The following is a 25713-nucleotide window of genomic DNA, read 5'->3' as shown; positions in this document are numbered from 1 at the left end:
TTTTATTATTTCATATTAATTAAAAGATACTGTAGAAAGACTTCTACAAGACAGCAGAAACAACAAGGACATACAGTGGTGACCTGATAATTAAAGTGTATCATATAATATTAACAAATCTATAACAATAGCTCAGAGCTACACTCGCTAGGCTCTTCAAATGACGTCATGCCAATCTTTGTGGACTCATGTCCCTGGTACTCTCGCGAGAACTGACATGGCGGTAATACCGTTCTCATTCCTGAGACTTCTGGGAAATTTTAAAAGATGGCGGACGAAGTTGAACAGGTTTGTAAAATCTTAATGCCTTAAATTATGATGGGTATTAATTCATGTAAATTAAACACATTTGACTCGTTTCCGTGACTAATAGTCCATCAGTTACCAAGGAGATTTTGCTTAGAAATATAAATTTTGCGTCGAATCCACCGATTTGACTGCTGGAAACGACATTTGATTTGCTGAGCTCGAACGGATGGCAGCCGCTGTGTGTGAAATACACCTAGTTTCTCTGCAGTTATTGTAAAATATATGTTTGTACTTAACATTAATTTTAACACTGCATCATACGGATATTTTTATGTGTGGTTCTTATAGGTTGTTAGTGAGGTAAGCGGCTCGAGTTAGCTGCAACAACTTCTGAGTGAGTGAGTCTCGAGCGAGAAAATCAAGCAGAAAAAACAACGATACGATTTTACACAATTTTTTTTTTTTGCGTTTTGTGTTTGTGTTGCAGCAACAAACAACCAACACTGTAGAAGAGCCGCTGGACCTCATTCGACTGAGTCTGGACGAGCGGATCTACGTTAAGATGAGGAATGACAGAGAGCTGAGAGGCAGACTGCATGTGAGACATTCTCCTTCCTTGATTTTTGCTATAATACATTTACATTACATTTACATTTATTCCTTTAGCAGATGCTTTTCTCCAAAGCAGTGCACATCTCAGAGAAAAATACGATGAGCGCATTGCCTCAACAGAAAGAGACTTGGATGCAGACACATGATGATTCTAAAGCACAGTTAATTTGTCACATTCCACCATATGAACCAGTTTACATCACATGATTAACTCCATAAAAGGTTTATCCATTTTTGAACAGTTATCTCAGAATTATTGAACATAAGCATTTACACTTTCATTATGCACTTAAGAGATCATGGGGAAGTGAGTGAGAAAGAGGTGTTTTAAGACACTTCTTAAATGCAAAAGATTCAGCAGTTCTGAGTAAGAGGGGGATGTCGGTCCACCACATTGGAGCCAGAACAGAAAACTTTTGTGCTTTTGATTTTGAACCTGTTGTGCATAGGACCACCAAGTGGGCAAGGGTGGAGTACTTTAGCGGTCTGGCGGGCTATCAGGTCTTGTAGATATCGGGAGCAGTTCCATTGAAGCTTTTGTAGGCTGTAACAAAAGTGTTGAATTTGATCTGGGCAGCTACAGGAAGTCAATGCAGAGAGACGAGGAGGGGCGATGCATGGGAATGCTTTGACAGGTTAAACACAGCTCATAAAGCAGCATTCTCTATCAGCTGTAGAGGTTTGGTGGCAGAGGCAGGAAGGCCAAACAGGAGAGAGTCACAGCAGAATGTCTGTGCAAGTCTCGGTTGTGGCTTTGACGTGTTGACAGACCAGCTTGTCTGTCATTATTCCCAGGCTCTTAGCTGAGGAGGCAAGCAAAATGAGTCGGTTGTCCAGTTTGCTAAATAGTTCTTGAGAGGAAGACAGGCCAGCTGGGAGATGAAGGATCTCTGTTTTGAAGAGGTTGAGTTGTAAGTGGTGATCAAACATCCTAGGAGCAGATGTCAGCCCTTCTTGAAAGCAGTTCTGAACCTTCTTTTGTGTGTCGAAATGCTCTGTGCAGTATATGTTGTAGTGTATTCAAGGCAAAAAGTATTCGCAAAGTAAAGAGATGGCAATCAAATGACGGTCTTGGATGAAATATTGTTGCAGGCAACTCATCAGTCTAAGTTTGGAATTAACAATCATTTCACAAAGGCAAATTGCACAACTTTCAGGCATGTCAAGCTGTTACAAAGAAACAGATTAAAAAAAAAAGAAATACTGTAACACAGGACAATGTTTATACAGCTCCAAGATAATGGGTAAAGAGATGAGTCTTCAGAAGTTGGCAGAATTTTGGAAGGCAGGTGAGACTCCTGATGTTGAGTGGAAGGAGGAAGGGTGAATGGTTCCTTGTTCTTTGTGTGCTTGAGCGGAAGAGGCAGGGAGAGGAGGCAGAGCAGATTACACAGAGGACAGTAGGGAGCCATGAGAAACCAAAGTTAATGAGGAGTCACTTTATAATGGTCTCAAACTGGATTTCATTGTACATGGAAAACAAATGTTTCTCAATATATTGTTCATTTTTACATGATGTGCTCATTCTCACTTGTTAGAATGTTTTGCAGTTTAAAGCAAAATAGCATCGGTCTCTTACAGAACCTTTGCTGTGTGATAGGATGCGGGTTTAAATATGTTGCAGTCTGTGTGGAGTTTGTGTTTGCCATATTTGGGGTTTTCTCCCAGATGGTCAGTCTTCCTCCCATAGTTCAACAACATGTTTCAGGTGAATTGGTAACCCTAAATTGCCCTTAGTGTGTGAAAATAAAAAAGTGTTCATTTAAAATGGGAATCAACAAACCTAACCATTATATGCCCTTTCATTGGTGTGTTCAGTGTCACAGTAATCTATCTATATGGGGTATTTACTTTTTTAGCTGCTCTCGGATGGTGTCCAGCTGGCACGGTGTGCTGTGTGTCTGGCTTCCCTTTGGTAATAGCTGTCTTCTTTTCAGGCATATGATCAACACCTGAACATGATCCTGGGAGATGTGGAGGAGACTGTCACCACGGTGGAGATTGATGAAGAGACATATGAAGAAATCTATAAGGTATGAAAAACTGGAAACTTTCCAGGTCATTTGAAGTTTCCTGAACTGGAAAGTTTCCTGCTAGACAATAGGAATCTATAAAAAGATATTAACTTTGTTATCTTTCTGGTGCTCATTTAGGCATGTTTCCATCACTGCTAGGAATATTGATGGGTTGCTGTAAATTAGGCCTTGGGTCCATCTCTGCCTTACTCTATGTGGACTGAAATTGCATCATGATTTGGACAGGTGTCTTTTTATTGTTTGGTCTTGATGGATTTTCAGTAACAAAACAGTAGTGCTTCATAATAAATTACAAAAAGTCTGACTAAAAATGAAATTTTTATTTTTATTCAGTATTCATCTTTTAGACATGATGATATTTACTGTAGTTATGCTGATGCATAAAGATGTTTATATTGTCTATCAAAAACAGAAATATATTGAAAAATCTTCTCACTGTTATGATACTGTCCATCTGCGTGATCATTGGAATTATCCACTTTAGTGATCTACCACAGTTGTGTTGCAGCTGTGTACTTGCTGCGAGTAAGGCAGTCTGTCTTGTTGTTTATGTAATATTAAAACCTGTTTAAAATCACAATTTATTCCACATATACAAAATGTTTTCTGTGCTGACTGTTCAGCATCATACTTGTATGTTGGGTTTGCATCTCAAAACCTTCCACACTGTGACATTATACATGACTGAGGGGTCATTTTGTGAAAGCAGGTGTTTTCTCTTGCAGTCTACGAAGAGGAATATTCCCATGCTGTTTGTTCGGGGGGATGGTGTTGTCCTTGTGGCTCCACCACTCAGAGTGGGGTAGATTCTGTTTGTATGAATTATTAGCCTTTTTTTTCCTCAAATCAAGAAGGATTTACTTTTGGGCTGCACCCAAACTAAGCAAGGGTTTAATAAACATTTTGTTTATGATAAGTATACGCAAAAGCAACATAGTAAAGTTTTTACAGTTGGAATTGAGTTTGGGGTTGTACTATTTTTGTATTTTTAGTTTGTTATTGAAGTCAGTTGCATTGTCTATGCACAATAAAAAAGCAAAATCAGTAAAAAAGTTGTGAATTATTCATTCAGACTTTTCCAAGGATGTTATTTTGTGTAATAAAAAGTAAATTTTATTTTTACATTAAACTGAACTTGCCCTATTTCCAATGCGATTACTGAATGTTTTTCTTTGTATGTTAAACATTCACCGTTATTGTACTAAAAGTGCAGCAGGCTTAAAGCTAAAGGGGTGAAGAAGGTACTAGGTTTCTCACAGCGGGTAGCTATAAAGATAAAACTTTATCTTGTGAATAAGTGATTGCTGGTTCAACTGCATTTGTATCCTGGAGGATGTTTCTCCTCAATGACCTTCTAAATATTCAGCACTACAGGCTGGCAGAGTTGAAGATTGTAAAGATCCTTTAGACTGGAACATCTGATTACTAAAATCTAGTTACTGGCAGTCTTCTTGGAACACTACTTTGTGAGCTAGTTTTAAGCAAAATTATGCTTCACAATTTACGTTGAATTGTTACATTGAATCTGCAGTATAGTGACTTGAATTTTCTGTGCAAGAATATTAGCTCCTTTAGTTGAATACATTTGGTGGCACAATTGGGAAGTACAGATGCCTCTTTGCTGTGCTGTTGCTACCTGGCTCAATGTATGTGGATTTTGCATGTTTGTTTTGGTTGTCAGTGTGCTCCTGTTTCCTCCCACAAGTCCTACGTTTTTTTTTTTTTTTTTTTTGGATTAAACTGGTGACTCTAGAAATTTGGCTGTGTGAATGATTGCCTGTGTTTGCGCTGCAATGGTTTCTCATCCCATGGAGGCTAAACACTGCCTTATGCCATAAACCTTACCTGGGAGGCCCTAGACGACCAAAACCTAGTATTAGGTAAGTTTTGTTGTTGAAGAGATATTTAGTAAGAACCTTTCATGTCAATTACAGCTCTCGACTATAGCAATTTATACTTGCTATAGTCGATGGTACTTGCATTTATTCATTTAGCTGATGCTTTTCTCCAAAGCAACTTACAGTGTTAAGGTTACAATTATTTACCCATTTATACATCTGGGTCATTCTACTGGAGCAATTTAGGGTGCCTGCCTCAAGGGTGATTGGCCAGTAGCTCTGACCTCAATTATGATGAAGTGCTTTGAAAGGCTGGTCAGAGACTTCATCACCTCTTCACTACCTGACACTCTGGACCCAGTACAGTTTGCATACCGTCCCAGTCGCTCTACTGAGGATGACATCTCATACCTCCTACAAACAGTTTTGACCCATCTGGACACCGGGAGGGGAATTTTGTAAAAATGCTGTTTGTAGACTACAGTTCAGCAGTCAACACTATAATTCCCTCCAAACTCATAATGAAATTGGAGGACCTGGGAGTTTGCCCATCCCTATGTCAGTGGATCTCCCACTTCCTTACAGACAGACCACAAGTAGTATGAGTGGGCAGACATGTTTCATCCACCCTTGGCATTGGAGACCCCCAGGGTTGTGTCCTGAGACCCCTGCTGTACTCACTGTACACTTTTGACTGTGTGGCCACTTCCAACTCTACCACCATTGTTAAGTTTGCTGGCGACACTGTCATGGTGGGCCTGATCTCTGATAACAATGAGAAGGCCTACCTGGAGGAAATTAGGAACCTGGAGAATTGGTGCCAGGAGAACAACCTCATCCTGAACATGAGCAAAACAAAGGAATTCATGGTGGACTTCAGCCAGAAGCAGGAGAGGAGCTATCACCCCCTTAAAATCAACTGGGCCCCAGTGGAGAGGGTGGGCAATTTCCGTTACCTTGGTGTTCACATCACAAAGGATCTTATGGTCACGTCACATCAACACCCTGACAAAGAAGGCCCGTCAGCGTCTTTACCATCTTAGATGCTTAAGAGACTTCAAATAGCCCTCTGTGGTGCTGAGGAATTTATACATCTGTACCATCGAGAGCATCCTGACGGGAAGCATCACGACCTGGTTTGGGAATAGCACCAAGCAGGATAGGTAGGCTCTCCAGAGGGTGGTGTGATCAACTGAGCGCATCATCCGCACTGAGCTCCCTGATCTGCAGTCTATTTACAGCAAGCGGTGCTGGACCAAGGCCAGGCAGATGGTGAAAGACCTCAGTCACCTGAACACCGGACTTTTCTCCCTGCTGTGGTCAGGGAAGCGTTTTCACCCCCTGAAGGCCAACACAGAGAATGAGGAGGAGCTTCTTCCCACAGGCCATTCGGGCTCTTAAGCAGGATAACACCATGGAGTAGAGGCTGGACTGCGTGGACAAGGAGCACTAACTGAGCCAATGATATGCTCAGATCCTTGTCCGCCCTGCTCCATAACATTGCATACATTGCACTTTTATGTAACCTTTAATATTCAATATTGGACTACACATTGTATCCAGCTTTATTATTTATTCTTTCCTGTTTTCATCATTATATATTCCTCATATTTCTGAAGAGTGTTCCTAGTTTCTACTTGTTTGTATCGCCTTATTTATGTGTACCGCGGACAGGAGGAAAAGCATTTCACTGCACGGTGTACCAAGTATGGTTGTGTATGTGACAAAAACTTGAAACACCTTGCTCAAGGGTACTATAGCCGGAGGTGCGGAGCGAATCTGTGGCTTGTAGATCCAAAGGCAATAGCACTAACCACAACGTTACCAGCTGTCCCTACTTATAGCAAGTGTTTTTCTTTCTTCTATCTATCTATCTGTCTGTCTGTCCGTCCATCCATCTATGTTTCTATTCTGTTAAATGAAAACCATCATAAATTCAGTCCATCATTTCATAATCGCTATCTCATATCAGAAATGTGATGTAGAGATTGAAACTTCCAGAAGATGGCAGTATTCTATTACCTACAACATTGGTCATCTTGATGATTGAACCGTTGGAAAAGGAGCTAATGACTTGTGATAGGTTCTAAAATAGATTATTAAAATGATTTTGGTTCATTTTCTTTCTGCACACTTAATGTTAATAAGGATGCATTAGGATTCAAACTGGTTTTGGGTACAAAAATGCAACAGTTGAAGCATGGAAGATGTATGAAAACAGCCCTGTTAGGAAGTTTTTCTTTGTCAGTTTATTTTCCAAATCCATATTTAAGCCAGTTATGTCTTGATACATAGAAAAAATTGAATAATTAATAATTAAAGTAATTGTCCTTACCAGGAAACATAAATCGGATGCTGAAGTTGAAATAGATTTGGTACTTTTGTGTAACCGAGGCTGTCCTTTAGAATGACTTTTTGGTGAAATGGGTGTTATTTTCCAGATGTTATGGCCGTGTATGAGAAGGAAATGGGTCACTGTTTTCATCCATGAGTAGAAACTTCCCACAGACCAAAAATATCCTGCTCTAAGTGCTACTAAAATCCAGATAAAGACTGAGGTGTGGCCAGAATTATATTAGTAATATACAGTATATGAACATGATAACCCTCTGGTAGCCAGGGCTCTGGTGCAAATGCAGCATTAGCATTAAAGTTGTTTCTCAAACAAGGTTTAATTTTTAAATTTTTTTTTAAACTGTGACAACATGGTATATTTTAACATTTTTTAAGTGCGTACTTAGCGCTAAAGCATGTCGTCTGGTGAAATTACACATGTTGGGTGATATGTACCTTAAGGTGTACTAAACCCTAGAAGAAAAGCTTGATCCCAAAGGCAGTTGGAAGTATTTAAGTGTTTATTGATTTTCGGTGAACGCGGAAATGTTTAACCTCAACTGTCTGAGGCAGTATAAAAGATAAATAGAACAGGAGGTTGGAGGTTAGGTTTTATGAGAATATTGAAGAGCCAGAAATAGTCACCAGATGGAGAAGGAAGCGGGTAATTATTTAAACTATACACAGAAAGCAGGTTATGCAGGACCAGTTCGCCACTGCACTGTGTCTGTTTCTGTACTTTATTCATTATCAGCTTAAACAATGCGATACGAGAGGTTTTTGAGTGTAGAGTTATTAAAATTACAATGATACTTATGGAATTCCATGTGGTCTGTGGTCTCCTACCAGGAAATGTAAGCTTCTGTCCAAAAATGAGTGCCATGCTATTAACATATTTTTATATGTGTGTTTTATTGTACGGTTCCAGATGCACCCTGTATTTACAAAACTGCAATGAGGAATGGAAATTTACAGCTGTTTTTTTTTTTTTTTCCTCTGGATGCCTGAAGTATAATATCCACTAGCTTATTTCTTGGATGTTTGGCAAAGGTGAATCCTGGTAATTTCATTAACAACAGAAATATACTGTATTAGGAAGTATGTAAGTACTTCTGATGAACCAAAAGTTCTTCAAATAATGGTGTAAATTTACAGACTTCACAGTGAGATATTGGTATCATGTAGACTACATAAAGGGGTGTCAAAGTTACTGAATAACTGCAGTTATTAAATGGTACTGACAGCTTTCCTGTATGCACTGATTTTATGTAGTGACAGGTTTTCTCTAAGGATTTTTCAACCTTATTTCCCTATGCTGGACTGAGCTGTTTTGATTTAAAGCAAAAATTCATAAAAGGTCACTTAGGATGCTTTTTTAATTTATTCCTTGAAATGAAAAGCATAATATAGTAGTCCTGAGTAGTCGTTATAACCTCTTAGCTTTCCAGTGGAGGAATGAATTAAATTCACTCACTCACACACACACATTGACTAAAGCTGCTTGTCCCGAGTAGGGTCGAGACGAGCCGTAGCTTAACCCAGAAAGGCGGGGTGCGAGGAGATGCACCCAGGATGGGATGCCAATCCGTCGCAGGGCACCCCAAGCAGGACTTGGACAGCAGGCACAGGCCAAACCCGCTACCGCCCCCCGCGCCCTCCCAAAGAAATTCAGTGATGATTTATTAAGATATCTCTTAATGATGACCAAATTAAAGCATTTTACCTGCAGCTCGCTCTATGAGGAAGCACAGAGAGCCCGTGAACAGACTTTCGTCAGTTTCATTGAAACTGTTTTTTTTGAACCTGAAACAATAACAAGATGGAACAAACATTACTGTCACTGTTTTTACATTTACACTTATTCATTTAGCAGGCGCTTTTCTCCAAAGCGACGTACATCTCACAGAAATACAATTTGTGCATTACCTTAGGAGAGAGACATAGTTGCAGATGTGTAATTCTTAAGTACAGTTAGTTTCTTGCACCGCATGCACCAATGATCATCTCACGAGTAGCTGCATAAAACTTTATCCGAATATCGACAATAGCTGGTCACCTTCCCAGTAATTTTTTTTTTGAGATACATATAATCATTTCCGTTACAATACAGTACTAACTGCATAAAGGATTGATCTGGGCATGATCTTAAAGTTATAGTGCATATATTATATGTGTGTATATATAGTTAGTTCTTAACCGCTTGGCGTTTGCAGCACGTGGCATCATGTGGACTTGTAATGTGAGAGGTGTGGATCAAGCGCCAAGGTCCTGCTTTAGTGCGTTTCGCCAGGGCACCTGAAATCACCTGTACTGCTGCAGCTTTTGGTAAACGTTAATCTCGCAATCTAACCTTACAATATGGTCTACAGTAAGTACTTTTGTTTGTGACTCCCCCCCCCCCCCGCCGCGACTTTACAGTAGCGTCTCCAGACAATATATTTCTTTGTTCTGCCGCCCCAACCCACCCACACCCAGGGTATTTTGTAAGTATAATGCGTTTAGTTTGCTGGTTTATTCTGAGCCCCTTACTGCTCTTATGTACAGTAGACAGTGTGGAGAACATTACTTTGTGGTGTCTGCCCAGCCCGTCCCCTGCTGTTTTGGCTTGCTGAACTGCAGATGTGTTTCTGGGAGCTATTCATGGAAACATCCCATAGGATTTCGAGGAATGTGTTTTTCCTCAATGTGAACTTGAAACGGGAAGTTTTCCCCAAGAGTAATGGTCAGGTTTTTATTTTGTTTGTAGACCTCATAGACAAGTAATAAATAACTATTTCGTGAAAGACGGGATTTGAAAACACTTCTCGAGCGAAGTGTATCTCTTGTCTGGTGCATTATGCTTTTCGTCGAGTCGCTGAAGTGCAAAGTCCACACTTTTAACTTTTGCTTTATTATGTGCTAGTAATTCACTTTAAATTGGAAACTTGTCAGGATCAGCAGCTTGTAGAAAAACAAGTATTGTACAGCGTTTGCAGGAGGTAACACAAGCTGTGTGCTACTCCAGCTCTGGTGTGACACTGCTACCGGCTAGCGAGTATGGACGCTTGCTTCTAGGGTTAATTTGGACACTTGGACCAGTATTAAGACCTGGGGAGGCAGCATTTGTCTTCCTTAGATCCATGTTTGACTTAAAACACTGTATGAGTCACTATTGGATGAGGGACATAAACATCTCGGAAAGGACTGTTTATAGAGGCTGCCTTGACCCGGGACTCAGACATCCTTGGAAGTTTGTGTCCTCTAATCTTGCCACGGCCTTCAAGTCTCCCTCAATCCATTTAAGTAGGAGACCGTCTCAAGTGAACCAGACAGAAATAGGGATGGGGATTGGCAGAAAACGTGTCATTATTAACTCTTTAATCTCGTCTGTAGAATTGTTACTCCCTCAGGAGGAAAGAGATCTACTATGTTTATAAATAACAAATGCATACATTAACTGTTGAGAGGTGCAGTTACTTAAGAAAAATGTCATCCCAAAAGTAAATTCTGTATTTTTTTATTGCAGGATTTAAAAGCATAAATTGTCCCACACATTTGGAAATGGACCCAAGATGGTGTGCGCAACTCACACACTAATACTGTAACTATTCATAGTATGTAGTCAGTGATGTGCAGCAATAATGGTCAATGTACATGTAATTGTAAACTCACAGTATGTTGATTTTGAAACAACATTCATTTCACTGACACTTTTCTCCACAGCAACTTACAATGTTAAATTATCTATTTATACAGCCGGATAGTTACACACACACACACACACACACACTGGCTGAAGCCGCTTGTCCCTAGCAGGGTTGCGACGAGCTGGAACCTAACCCAGCAAAACAGGGTGCAAGGGAAACACCCAGGACGGGACACCAGTCCATTGCAAGGCACCCCAAGCAGGACTCAAACTCTAAACCCACCAGAGAGCAGGACCCAGCCAAACCCGCTGCGCCACCATGCCCCCACCGGATAGTTATATCACAGTAATTTACGGTAAGTACCTTTCTCAAGGGTACGGCAGCAGTAGGTGAGATTTAAACCAGTAACCTTCAGGTCCAAAGGTAGCACCTCTTACCACTACACTATCAGCTGCCCTCAGCAAGAAGCCTGAAGTGCGGGAAGTTTAACATGTTTAGGAGTTAACCAAAGTGAATGTATTCATGTTTTGCAGCATAGCCTATAGATTTATTTTGCATAAACAATAAACCCTGCTCCATTTCTGAACGTTGCCTCCTTCCAGCGAGTACATCCGAGTCCGCTACAAATTGCGGGAAATTAAGCCATGTAAATCTGGAAAAATACTGCTACAACGTCAAAGATTTCTAGGAACTTCCCACGATGTCAATATGAAGTATAAAGTAAGAAGTGTTTGTAATTAACTTAAGTGTAGCAGCTGTTGCATCATGACCAAACCGCAGTCATTCCACAACACTGTTATATGTTGTGGCTGTGTAATCTGTTACTTGTGCATGCGGTCTCAGTTCCAGTCATATATGATGATTTAAATGCCCTTATGCATTCTTGAAAGTTCTGTGCTCACCACACTTGAGCTGCTTTTCGAAAATCACTTTATTGAAAATTATGTGCCTCGTATGTTTTTTTTTTTTTACTGTTTGCACTCGCATGACATTATTTTTCCTCTGTGATTGAGGAAATTTGGACGCCTGTGTAAGTGGAGATATTTATGATGCTGAAGTCTCACCAGTGCACTTCTAGAAACCACAGTGATTCCACTGAAAGGGCTTTCCAGAGATGGGAATCCAGTGTATTGTTTGGGAAAGCAAGAGCTGAAACAGCTCCTCTCACTTCCAGGCTCCTCGTTGTGCTCAAAGCTGAACGTGTTTGTCTGAAAGCTCCCTACCACACAGCAACTGACACTGATAGACAGGAGGGACAGCACTTGTCAGAGGAGTCTGTATTTCCCCTAGAGGGCAATGATGTGCCTGGCTGGGCTCGAATCATCTTCCGTCATACTATCAGTTTACAAACATATATTTATTCATTTGAGTGATGCTTTTCTCCAAAGCAACTTACAGTTATTTTTAGTTATTTTCACAGCTGGCCAATGTTACTGGAGCAATTTACTGTAAGTACCTTGCTCAAGGTTGCTATAGCCAGAAGTGGGGATTGTACCCATGACCTTGTGATTCAAAGGCAGCAGCTGTAACCACTATCCTAGCAGCTGTCCCATACTGTACCGTACCGTACCACTTAGAATCAAAAGGGGTACATCACCACAAGATGCCATTTCTGAACAAGGACTGAAGCTAAGATTAGTAACTTTTGTAGATGTAACTAGTTGGAGGGTAGTAGCAAACCTCCTAAAAATTGCTTAGACCATTGTAATATAAAAATACCAATATTTAATGTGATATCCTTGAAGTCAGTGCCTAAATACAAGATTGGTTCATGTAAAATTTCTGTTGTTCATTTATTTACTTAGCAGACACTTTTCTCCAAAGCGACTTCCAATGAACTCTATGTGGTGTTATCAGCTCACACATCTTATTCACCAAGGTGACTTACACCGCTAGAACACTACTTATACTGGGTCACTCACGCCTGCATCAGTGGAACACACTCTCTCTGTCACTCACATACTATGGGGGAACCGGAACAGCATGTCTTTAAACTGTGGGAGGAAACCAGAGCAGCCGGAGGAAAGCCATGTAGACACAGGGAAAAGATGCAAACTCCACACAGACTGAGCGGGGATCGAACCCACGTCCTCTCGTACCACACGAGCACTGTGAGACAGCAGGACTACTTGTTGTACCACCTGTGCATTTAATTGATGCTATTCCCCCGAAAAGCTCTTTTTTATATTGTTGCACAGCAAGATACTTACAATAACAGCAGTTTAATTAATCAATACAATTAAATTAATTTAAATAGCAGGGCAATTTGTACTGAAGTAATTCAGGGTAAGTACCTTGCTCAGGAGTACTGCAGAGAGGATCTGAACCGAGGGACCTCACCACTTCACCACCAATATTTACATTCAATCAAAATATTTATGAGCATCAGTGAAGCAGTGCTCCAATGTTTATGTCCAGTACAAAAGCGATGCAGGATGGCAGTTATCATTTTCAAGCATTTTTAAAAAATTTTTATTAGATTTGATTTATTCACCGTCCGCCGCCCCCCCACTGGCAGCAGGAAATCTTATAAACAAAGCTGATTGCAGAGTTGTGATGTATAGGGTAAGGAATCAATTTTGTTTACAGAAAACAGATGAAGTACATTGAGAAAGTGGTTGTTCCCACAATTAACTTCCTGCTATGCAGAAGAGATGAAAGATTTTGAATGCTTCGAGGAGATAAAAGCTGTACAGTGCAGGCTGTACACAATAATAGCTGATAACACCACTTCCTTTCATGTATTATGCTGCCCAGCTTGTTTTGTGATATCATTGTTGCTAATGAACAAAACAGTCGGAAAGTATACTGTTAAAAGGAGATTTGGAAGGAAGCGACAGCCTGCTTTAACTGAATGAAAGGAAGATTAAATCTGTAACCTTTAAAAGTTTAAAAAAAAAAAAAAAAAAAAAAAACTACAATAGCAATCAACAATCCATTACAATAAGCAATCAACATTAGTGGCCGTTTAATCAGGGAAAAAATATACGGGATTTGCTGTTCATGTATAACGTTTTTCCTACCTCGGGTTTTTGTAAAAAATGACCTATTATGACTTTGAGGACACCTTTTTAAATCTGATCTGACAAATTAAAGTTACCTGTTTAGGGATTTTGTTTTACAGTTTGAAGGTTGTTGGTTTAAATCCCCCCTACTGCTTATCCTTTCATCAAGGGCCTGAACGGCTACAGTATTTATGGTCTGTTGTATAAATGGCTAAATCATTGTAAAGTTTCTTCTCTAATGTTGTATGCTGGTTTTTTGGTAAAAGTATCAGCTAAATAAAGGTTAATAACCTTTAATAATTATGGTTAAATAATATTTATATTTTCTACTCATAAAGGGTTTATAGTTAATTACAACAATCTGTATAATTAACATATATTGAAAGTACTTTTTATACTTAGTGTCACGGAGTGTATTTATATATATATATTGATTTTTTTGAATATGACAGTTATTGAAAAAAGTTATGCTGAGAGCCTTAGAGGAATTTCGGAAATCGGAATTGAAGAACGTTTAAGTCACAGAAGTCATGTAAACTTTTCCGACGAATGTAACATGACAAACTAAGATCTAGCAGTCTAACCTAGGGCAAAAACTGAATTATAATAAAATGGAAAGGAAAATACTGTCTGTTGAGAGAACTTTTAACAGCTTCACACACTCTTATTTACTGTAAAGATGACTGGGAAATTATGTAATGCTCTCGTGTTTTTAGTATTACTGTCATTACAGGACATAACCACCCCTGTCCTGTGTTGAGTTCTTACTTGATTGTTTTGGTTCAAAGATTTCAGCAATGGATGCATGTGCTGAAAATAAGACATTGAAGATTGGTTCACAGAAGTCACATGATTTGGAAGGTATGTTATATAAGCGTCGCAAAGTGCCTTGATTCATCCTTTGTTTATTGTCTTATCTACTGTAGAAATGACTGTCACATAACCACCAAGTTCTTCATGTTATTGGGCCTCATTAAGCATGGTCATTATTATGACATTTGCAGAGGAAGTATACAGATGTGGAACAGCGACAGTGAAAGAAATGGATTTAGACAGCTCTGAAAAGCATTTATTCATGTATAGCAAATTTTACACTGATACCTACATAAACATGTCAGAGTTAGTGAAAAAAATTAAGAAACACAAACATATTATTCATCACATGCACGTACACTCATAGAGCTCTTTATTAGGAACATTATACTAATACTAGATAAGGCCACCCTTTGCTCTCAAAACGGCCTTAATTCTTCGTGGCATGGATTCCAAAACATGTTGTCAACATAGACCAGAATATCAAAGGAATGTTTCCATGATTGCATCACGCCATTTCTGTCGATTTATCAGCTGCACATTCATATTGCGAATCTCCTGTTCTACCACAGCCCAAAGGTGTTCTGGTTTTGATTCAGAGCCAGTGACTTGGAAGGGCACTGAAGAACATTACACTCATTGTCATTTTCATGAAACCAATATGAGACGACTTTTGCTTTGTGAGATGGTGCATGATCATGCTGGAAATAGCCGTTAGAAGATTGGTAAATTGTGGCCATAAAGGGATGTACACAGTCAGCAACAATACTCAGGCTGTGGCATTCAAGTGATGATTGATGGTATTAACGGGCCTAAAGTGTCCCAAGAAAACATCCCCCATACATTACACTACCACCACCAGCCCGGAGTGATGACACAAGACAGCTAGGGTCCATGGATTCATGTTGTTGATGCCAAATTCTGACCCTACCATCTGTGTCCCTCAGCAGAAATCAAGATTCATCAGACCAGGCTATGTTTTTCTAGTCTTCAGCTGTCCAGTTTTTGTGAGCCTGTACTCTCTGTAGCCTCAGATTTCTGTTCTTGGCTGACAGGAGTGGAACCCTACGTGGTCTTCTGTTGTTGTAGCTCATCCGCCTCAAGTTTGATGTGTTGTGCACTTTGAGATTCTTTTCTGCTCACCACAGTTGTAAAGAGTGGTTACCTTAGTTACCGTAGCCTTTCTGTGAGCTCGAACCAGTCTGGCCATTCTCCTCTAGCCTCTCTCATCAACAAGACATTTCCATCCGCAGAAATGCCACTCACTGGATATTTTTTGTTTTTGAACCATTCTGGGTAAACTCTAGAAACTGTTGTGTGTGAAATTCCCAGGAGATCAGCAGTTACAGAAATACTCAAACCAGCCCCTCTGGCACCCACAATCATGCCACAGTCAAAATCACTGAAATCACATTTCCCTCCCATTCTGGTGTTTGATGTGAACATTAACAGAAGCTCCTGACCTGTATCTACATGATTTTATGCATTGTGCTGCTGCCACGTAATTGCATGATTAGATAATTGTATGAATTAGCAGGTGTACAGGTGTTCCTAATAAAGTGCTCCATGAGTGTATACTGCATATTTTTTTTAAGCATGTGTTTTCCTGAGTGGAATGGTGGTGATGGAGGAAATGTTGATGGCTCACAATTCCAGGGCTGTGGGTTTTAATCTGGCTCAGTCTCTGTGGAGTTTGGCCTAGGTGCTCTTGTTTCTTCCCACTATTCCAAGACAAGTGTATCAGGTGAACTGGTGACTCTAAATTGCCTTTTGTGTGTGTATGTGAGAGCTAATGAGTGTGTGTGATTGCCTTGCGATGAACCAGCATTCTGTCCAGGGCTTAAGCCCTGCTTTGCACCCTGTGCTTCTATGTATCAAATCAAACTCAAACAGACTGCGGGATAGCATCTCTTTCCAGGCTGTTAGACTCCTGAACAGTCAATCAGCATCCAGATTCAACAACTCATCTGGTTTTTGTTAAATAGTTTCACATAATAGTTATTAGTGTTACCCAGATCCTGTTGTGCTTTTTTTTTGCATGTTTTTTAACTTATTTGTAATCTTAGCGTATGTTGTTACTTTTAGTATCCCCTCCACAAGTTTTGTGGAAAAAGACATTTCATTGCCAGCAAGCACTGCTGTACGCTGTATTCTTGAGCATTTGTCACATAAACCTTTGACTGATTGATTGATCACCATGACCCTGCCCTGAACAAGAGGTTATTGGTATTGGATGCACTGATGTTTCTTTCCTCTGACCCCTGATATTATGTTAGATGTAAAGGTTGGTTAGATGTGTTTAGATTAAGGTGTAAAGAAAAAGTTCACTTTTACTCTTCTTTATTAAGGTGGTTTGACAGTACAAATTTTTAATTTTAAACCTTACATTTAAGGTCATAGAAAACATATCAGGAATAATTAACTTATATATATACAAGTGCAGAGATAGTTCTCTGTACACACTGTCTTTAATTTGACCGTGCCTGCCAGGACAACTCCTGCTTGCCAGTAAGCAAACCCACGAGAAGTGAATGTGCGTCTCCTTCAGTAAGGAGTGAATTAGTTAAGGTTTGCAAACAAGAGCAATAGCAAATTAGGCTTCTACAAAATAAAACTGGAGCAATGAAAAAGGTAATTAAATTGCCAAAGCCTATAGAGAGTCATGGGATTTTGGTTTAGCAAGCAATTCATTTATGATGTTACAATCTGTTTTGCACTTAACAAAACGTGTTATGTAAAACTGGAAATCTGGAACTAGTTTAAACTGATTCAGCCAACAGCCTTGGGAACTCAACCGCTTCGCTGCACATGTAAGTGCAGAGTGGATCAAAACAACATCGGAGCGAGGGTCATCTTCCTATACCACGTTGAGCTCACATGCTTTGTATTCTTATTGAATGTTCTCTTTAGATGTCATTTTCTACAGAGAAAGTATGCCAGAGTGCAATGTAAACAGAGCTAACAATGCATTTTTTTTTCTTTTTTTTTTTTTTTTTACATTAACTGTAAAATGCAGGCAGCTTAGCCAAAGAAAAACACTGTTAAATTGCATGCATCAATTCTGGTTAACCAAAAGTTAACACACATTTTGTTTTTGTGGAACGAGTGCCCTTGGCTTTCATCGGATGGATTTTCGGGGGCTCTGGGTTTAAAATCCTAATTCATTTTAATATAATTTTCATCAATCAACGGTCATAACTAGAATCATGTAATCAAGAGATATAATTTGATGGGTATTTGTATAAAAAAGCAGCAAGGAAGAAAAGAACTGGAAGGAAAGTAGCCTGTTTCTCAGATGTTGCAACGGCTCTAAAAATGCTTATGTGTAGCTGTTATGTGTATATATGATATATGCACATAACAGCTACACATAAGCATTTTTATGTGTATCCTATATATATGTGTGTATGTACATATATATATATATATATATATATATATATATATATATACACACACACACATACATATAGGATATGGAAATGTGCACATGCGTATGTTTTTGAATGCGTCTCCCACGGTGCAAAGACGGCTATGAGTGTGTGTCTGCGTCCTACCAAAACATATTGCTCAACAATGTAGGCTGTCATATAAAATGTTCAATACGAGTCTAAATGCTGGAGACATTTAAGATAATACCCCAAAGGAATTTACTACAGCCTTTCTGTTGGAAAACATCATTTAGCCGCAACTTAATTAGTTGCTTACTCTGGGAAAACAAAAACAAAAAATAAAAGAGTAAAGACAGAAGACATGCACATGCGCGTGTCAGGCTACATTTTATGTTTATATTTTGCAGACACACTGGGAGTAACTTTCATTACCCACACACTTCTGGCCTGCTCAGTGCTCACCACAGTAACTGAGTAAACAGCGGTAGGAGACATGTGACTATAACAGAGACATCAGCCCGTGTAAAATACAGCCTTGGCTCCAAGTTCATTGTCCAAACTGCCATTATTGTCCAAACTGCAGTTTGTCTTCATCTTTGACCAGCAAACCTAGAAAACGAGTGCTCTGGTGATGCATCCGCAAAATGATGCATTTTACTCCATCAGACTAAGTTTTCAGGAAATAATCAGTAGTATTTTTGCTTCACTGGCCCCCATACTCCTGCTGAGATTTCATTTTTTTCAGTATGAGACCCCATAGTCTCAGGAACAACAATTAGTGTTTAAATTTCTCGTTATCCTGTTTCCCTGGTTATATTTTAAAATTTTAATGCATTTTGCATGCTGTAACAGACTTAATAGAGAGAAACAGAGTAACGGACATGTATCCCATCACCACAGTGTCAGGACACAAAGAAATCTTCACTTGACTTCACCGTGGTTTATTTTGACTCCTGTCTGTGACGCTGGGACCAGAGCAGTACAACATCAGAGTTTGAGGGAAACGGTGATCTTCATGTTGACACTTGCAACGGTGGATAGAACTAAAGGCTCTAGGTTTGTTCTCCACTGTGACTAACAAAGTTGAAGGACAGGAACTTCAGCTTGACTGAATGTTATTGTTACCATGGACTTGTATTTTTCCACTTTAAGGAAGTGTCATCTAAGAAGTCTACTGGGGCATGCGGGCACTGTGGTGATCACACTTGTTGCCTTGCATTCGAAGAACTTGGGTTCGAATTCTGTTTGTACTCTAGTACCCTTGAGCAAAGTACCTACTGTGGATTGCTCCAGTGAAATTTCCTTAGCTGTATAAATGGGCAAATAACCATAAGTAACTCAACATGCAGTCCAATGTTATATGTTGCTTTGGGGGAAAAAGTAGTAAATAATAAGTCTGTGTACATTTCACTGCGGCTTTGGAACATCCATGTCGCTGAAACTGGCTTAACCTCTGGGTACCTGTGACTTTTCTCAGGGGTAACTAAGCATCTGTCCTGTCCATTCCTTGCGTAACTCAAAGTGCTGCTCCTCCCTTGTGAAGAATGCTGTGACTAATAACGACAGTTGGAGGGCAACAGTCGGGAGATGAAAGAGTGACGTCTTTAACTATACAAGTAAACTGTGAGGTTGAGACCTACCCGCTTCGATCAAAAAAAAAAAAACCATTTTGTGCTATGGGAGAGGAAAATGTAGTTAGAATTTTAATCACAAGCGCTAGATGTCATTCATAATTTATCCCTGGACTTTTAACAGGATGCTACAGAGATGTGTCAATAACATGACACAACAAAGCTGTAAAGCTGTAGCTATTGCTCAATAAAAACCAGGTGAAAGGTGACATGCCCCTCCTATTTTCTCGTTATGTTTCTTTTTCATTAAAATTTGTATTCGAAAGACCTGACTCTTTCTATTATTGTTCAATGAACTTGACCAATTACTTTTTTTCCTGTCATTTTCCCACCTTTCTAGGAGATTACGGGACAGCTGGTAGTGTAGTGGTTAGCGTTGCTGCTTTTGACCCCAAAGGTCGGCGGTTCAATTCCCACCTCTAGCTGTAGTACCCCTAAGCAAGGCACTTTCCCTGAACTGTGCTAGTGAAATTACCCAGCTGTATAAATGGGTAAATAACTGTAAGTTGCTTTGGAGAAAAGCATCAGCTGAATGAACAAATGTACATATTTACCAAGTTTCATTTATGAAAATACAGTATGTTGTGCATTATTGCTTCATAAAGATGAATATTTATGGTGTTTGTCCAAGTATCGTTTTATGTTTTGCTGATACCGAGGAGACATTATCTGAATAAGCCATGATCATACCAACATTATTGCTGTTGAAAGATAACTTAGGCTTAAAACTGACAGCAGCACAAGGCAATGTTTGCAAACATAAATGTTTTCTGTCCCTTTTCTTTTTTCTTTTAATTTATTTTACATTGAAGATTCAAGATTTAAGATCCAAGAGTTTATTGTCATGTGTACAGTAAACAGTTCGTTACACCATACAATGAAATTCTTACTCTGTGAATCCTCTCAGCAGCCTGTGACATAAATTGTAAGGACATAAGGAAAGAAAAACACGAGGCGCAAATTACAAATTTACAAAAATTACAAAATTGAAGTTCCACAAACAATAATAGTTTGACCCTTTTGGTCTCACTCACCTGTACTTACTGTACGTGTGATTGATCATCATTTTTAAACCTGGATTGTAATTACTGTATTTGCTTTAAGGAGATTACTTTGACGGGATATTAAGGAGGGAAAAAGGTGTCCTGCATGCCAGTGCCGCTCTGGACTTCACACACCTGGATGCCCTCCATGTCTCCAGTCAGATCACCATGGCCGTAAGATGTCCTGAAAGCAAGGTGAGGCGATTATGGAGCAGCAAGGTCAGTCTGCATGACAGACGGGCAGAGCTAATGTTATTTGTCATTTACAGTCTGGGTTACCCTTGAGGCCCACAGTCAGCTGTGCATCCAAGTTTTGACTGAAAAAAGGATTTGTAAAATGTCTGATTTGAAATAAAAATTCCCTCTTCATACTGTTTTCAGATTAAGCTCATTTAGGGATTACTGTGCACTGTAATTGTGGTTTTCAACTTAAATGCTATATCTGAAATATATATATAAAACAGGCCTTCCGGAGGTTTATGGATACATACTGTAGCTAGAGCAACGACAGCGAATGTGGTTTTTCGAATACAAGCACAGTTGTTGTGTTTTCAGCCAATAAGTCTGCTCTTGAAAGATCATTAAAGCAAGATTGAATAACCCTATAATCACAGCCCCCTACGTACCAGAAAGTAATAAGCTAACACTCAAAGTGATTACATTATTAACTGTTGTTTTCACCTTGTGATGTTGTAATAAACGTAATCGACCCACAGATCTTCCGCTTACATAGCACACAATTGCACTCTGATGTGTTGTTTTTATGACATAAATATGCAATAACGTCTGCCTTACCCTGAGGTGGGCTTTTGAGTTGTTGGAAGCATGTTGAGCTGCAATGTTACATACACTGAAGTGAGTCGTCATACCGCTGTAAAATCTATCGTAGCGCAAATAATTTAAATCCTTTAAACTGCCTGTACCGAAGAAGTGAAATTTTTGCATCCTTGACTTCCTACTGAGACTTTTCTGTGGCTGATATGGTGTTTGCACCATGCGAAGCTAAATCATATGTAGGAATTTTCATTTTCACGCAGTACTACTGCCTTTTCTTGATATTTTTCGGCAAGTCTTAAAGTTCTACTAATGGCGTATTCTCTTCTTGATGCTTTTCGTGAGTAAAAAAGGAAGCCTTATCTGGTTCCCGCTTTGTCTACGGCAACAGTGAAAGCATCTGCTCAAGAGGATTTACACTGGTATAAAGCAACTCAAGCACCGAGGCCCTGTTTTGCGCACTGACTTGAACTCGGTCCGTCTTTGGTAAACAAAGGTCGATAAATACCCACACACTAATTGTCGGGCTACCAGTCGGCGCTCCGGGTTCGGGAAGACAAGACGCCCCAAACCGAACGCTGTCATTAAATTGTTTTAATGAGGCGTTGGATGTGGAGGTCATATGGAACTCATCTTGTGTGCAGACTTCTCAGAACACGCTCGCTCCCTGCAAGTGTCATTTCCCATACTTGCGGAGCACTTTATGGGGAGCTTTGCCCTCACTGGCAAACACCAGAATGGTTTTTTTCTTCAGCGGGAAATTAACATGCCATTCTTCCGATAGCATGTTCTAGCACAAGTATTTCATGGATAGAAAACAGCAAGCAGGAGAGGATCAGAAGAGCAGTGGAACTCGGCACTGTTGTGGAAACGAACGGCCTTTTCCTTAGGGCATCCCGTCTCAGTGGGCCTGTGTCGTTGCTGAAGGCAAACCTTAATTACTCTAGTTGAGCTTATTGTTCTTCTGGTCAGTTTCTGGCCATAGCAACTTGATTGTTCTTCTTGCTCTTTATGGTTTTTTGAGCCCATGGTTCCTGGAACCCTTTGAAGTTACGCCAGCTATGGACCTCCTATGACCTGTTTTAGTCAGAAATTAAGTGAACAAACACAATAGAAAAAAAATAACCCACTTCCTGCAGACACCCAGTCCTCACAGAAAAACAGGTACTGTATTTTCTCTAACGGCAAACATCTACTGTGCGATGAGGAAGAAAAAGTACTGTAAGTAAAAATATATACTTTTGCACTACTCTATCTGTACAATTACTGTATTACAGTCATTGAAAGATGCAGAAATAAAGCAGGTATAGGTGTAGAGCAGGCCACAGCTTTAGAGTAACAGGTACGACTTGCAGGGTCAGTCCCACACAGGTGCATAACAGTACAAAATAACAAGCCCAACATCAACACTTAAATTGGTACAAGTGTACTATAAATGTAAATATACTGTAGCTCTTCCGCACCGCCGCCATGCATTGCATGTCACACGAAAGAGTCTCATTAGACCTTGATAGTACTCACATTAATCCTTGGAAGAGACTTTTTTTATAATCTTTAGTTTTCAGGAAGAAACAATGGCATCAAATGTTAGCTGCTTAATTTGATATCAAGTTATTTTGACCTAATTTCACGACACAATCAGTATTACCCCAACAAGCTTCTCTTTGTATCTCTTTCATGTCATTTCCTCAGTCGTCTTCTGTTCAAGGTATTGCCTCACGAATCCTGCAGGTATTTAAGCGTCTCTACCTGAGGAAAGCTCACTTTTCCGTGTTTAAAATTTAGCGTTGCATCCGATCAGCTTCCGGCCACCCGAGCGTTTCCCCTTTTGTACCTTGAGAGAGACACGAAAGGCTGTGTTACAAGACCGCTGTCAGCACGTTTACATTTTTACGTGTTTAACGCATGCTTTTCTCCGGAGTTACGTACAAGTCGAAGAATTTTTTACAAGCCATTCCAGATGGCCGTTCGATGCAGAATATGATATGACTTCTAGGAATGTAGGCTAAAGGCCATTTCTTTGTGCATGCTCTGGTACGCTCGCAAAGCTCCGATGAGCAGCTCCGCAGTCGTCACTTAGGGCCCGTAAAGCGCAAGTGACGCGGCTTTATGTGTGTTGTTTGGGAGCTGATGTGAAAAATGGAAAGCTACTGGTTTATTCTGAGATGCGCGCGCTAGTTGTGCGTGCTTTGAGAGCGCGTCGTCGGAGCCGGTGGAAAAGTACAGCCGAGCGGCACAAACGATATGTGTTGTTTATAAATCAGTAAACCTGAGCTGAAGTTATCATTGTTGACACTAAAACATGCCTTGTTTTTCCATTATAAACATATAAACAACTATAGCAATTCCAGTAAATAAAGCGACGTACATATATAAGCTCATGATCTCAGAATGTGGACGTCAGTCCATGAATGTGTTTGTTTGTGAGGGCAAGTTTTGCATTTTGCGTGCTGAGTGCAACAAACCGCAGACCATTTAGTGAATGGGCAGAATTTTTCAGCTTGCCAAAAGTTTGCGTTGACAACTTTATAGTTTTACTGAATTGCTTGTTTTGAAGCAAAGGTCTAATGGAAAAGCAGTATGGTTTGTGAGGTTAGGGCAAATAATCCTGGGAATTTCCTGCCTTCTCATGGTTTGTGACACACTTCATTTCTCTTCGTTTGAGATTCGGTCAGACTTACATTGGCCCTTCTAGAACATGCTGATATTCAATTAATTAAATGCCATTTTATCTCTTTAATTCCTATAAACTTTTGAAATATATGTACACTGCTCTGTATCAATCTATATGTAATCATAAGAGTATTTATGTCGTTAGCATATGAAACAGATGTGTCCCCTAACCAAAGCATCCCAGTTCCTGTAGATAAGTTGGTACTTGGTGCTGATGGCTTTGGTGGAGCTCCTCAGTGAACATTGACCTAAAGAGGTCATGATGTTATTTGGCCAGCGATTCAGCAAAATGAGGACCAGGTCAGTTCTTTCAAATTTTATTTAGATAATGCAAATTAGAGGTATGTAGTTACGTGTTTATATATTTAAACTCAGTGACTAAGGGGGGATGCAGTGGTGCAGCGGGCTTGGCCGAGTCCTGCTCCCTGGCAGGTCTGGGGTTTGAGTCCTGCTTGGGGTGCCTTGTGATGGACTGACATCCCGTCCTGGGTGTGCCCCCCCCAGCCTTGCGCCCTGTGTTGCCAGATTAGGCTCCGGTGTCCCGCGACCCTGCTCGGTTTCAGCCAGTGTGTGTCAACAACCAACACTACTCTTCACACATTTTAGTGAAGTTTTCACCTTATTGCTGGAATGTTGAGGACAGAATTCCTAAGCAAACCATACAAAAGACTTTCAAAATGGGCTAAGACTGCTGTGCTGTTTGGCCCTTAGCATTAAATTGGTATCAGGATTAATGGATTGGGATAGGTGCTGGGTAATGGACTGACAGTCAGTCCAGGAGTCATGCTGATTTATGATTGCATCATGCCGTTTTTGTTGTATAACAACTGTTATCCATAATTCTGGACTCCATCCAAAGCAGTCTTCGCTTTCATTCAATGCTTTGCATTACACAAACAAAGGTGCTGTGGGTCAACTGAGATTTCTGGTAACATTTTTTTCCCAGAATGAAGGAAGGCCTTTGAGGGGAATGAGGCATATGGTCTCGGATTAACACGTAATTATGAAAGAATACCAGTATATGACATCCAACCATAACATATGTACAAAAGTGAAATGTCTTACAGTGCAAAATGAGACCTTGTTAACATGCAATCATTAACATTTGGTGTGATTGACAGTGATTATCCTGCCTAATCAGTCTGCCACGCAACAGTAAGATGAATGTTATTTACACTGGGTTACTAGGTCAATGCGAGTTATTATCAGTCTCCTCTGTGATACCTGAAAATGATTTGACAGCGGTAATAGTCTTAGTAACAGACAGCACATTGAGCTAACAGAGAATTAGGTCACACATAACCAGGGTAGAAACAATAGAGTGCTCGGATTAGATGGTTTAATTTCCACATAAATGGATTACTGCACTGTATGTCTCTGTATAAATGTGTGTCTGAATGGGATGTATTCTCTCTTGGGAATTTGATGAGCACCTCATTGAGGAGAGTAGAAAAAAGGTCAGATTAAGCATGATGCAATTTAGAAGAAAAAGGAAAATAGTGGGATCCCATTGCACAAACTTCGCTGAAGTCCATGGATTATGAACGTAAATTATGGCGGAAGACATTAATCAATAAACCTACTATTCGTAGTAATAGTCTGGGGAAGTTTTTGCCTCTTTAGCAAGGGTTGTATAAAAATGATGTGCTGTGTGTGACCGTGGCAGTATTTCATATATAATTTCCTT

The 25713-nt window shown here is 39.9% G+C and overlaps 1 protein-coding gene across 1 annotated transcript; it reads left to right on the top strand.

Annotated features, from left to right (window-relative positions):
* Positions 1-243: 243 nt before the first annotated feature.
* Positions 244-3949, top strand: lsm3 (LSM3 homolog, U6 small nuclear RNA and mRNA degradation associated). Its single transcript, XM_018746939.2, has 4 exons — positions 244-288; positions 737-847; positions 2799-2894; positions 3623-3949. Exons 1-4 carry the CDS (start codon positions 268-270, stop codon positions 3701-3703), a joined length of 309 nt encoding a protein of 102 aa, XP_018602455.1. The 5' UTR covers positions 244-267; the 3' UTR covers positions 3704-3949.
* The last annotated feature ends 21764 nt before the right edge of the window (positions 3950-25713 follow it).

This window comes from Scleropages formosus, chromosome 22, assembly GCF_900964775.1.
Source record: "Scleropages formosus chromosome 22, fSclFor1.1, whole genome shotgun sequence".
Lineage (NCBI taxonomy): Eukaryota > Metazoa > Chordata > Actinopteri > Osteoglossiformes > Osteoglossidae > Scleropages > Scleropages formosus.
The sequence above is the reverse complement of the archived record's forward strand: the minus strand, read 5'-3'. Positions and strand labels throughout refer to the sequence as shown.

What these genes read in the sequence shown, in the direction of transcription:
- lsm3 (XM_018746939.2), top strand. Translation starts at nt 268, where the DNA reads ATGGCGGACGAAGTTGAACAG. An exon ending in AGCTGAGAGGCAGACTGCAT is followed by an intron (nt 848 to 2,798) that starts GTGAGACATTCT and finishes TCTTCTTTTCAG; the next exon opens with GCATATGATCAACACCTGAA. An exon ending in CATATGAAGAAATCTATAAG is followed by an intron (nt 2,895 to 3,622) that starts GTATGAAAAACT and finishes TTTCTCTTGCAG; the next exon opens with TCTACGAAGAGGAATATTCC.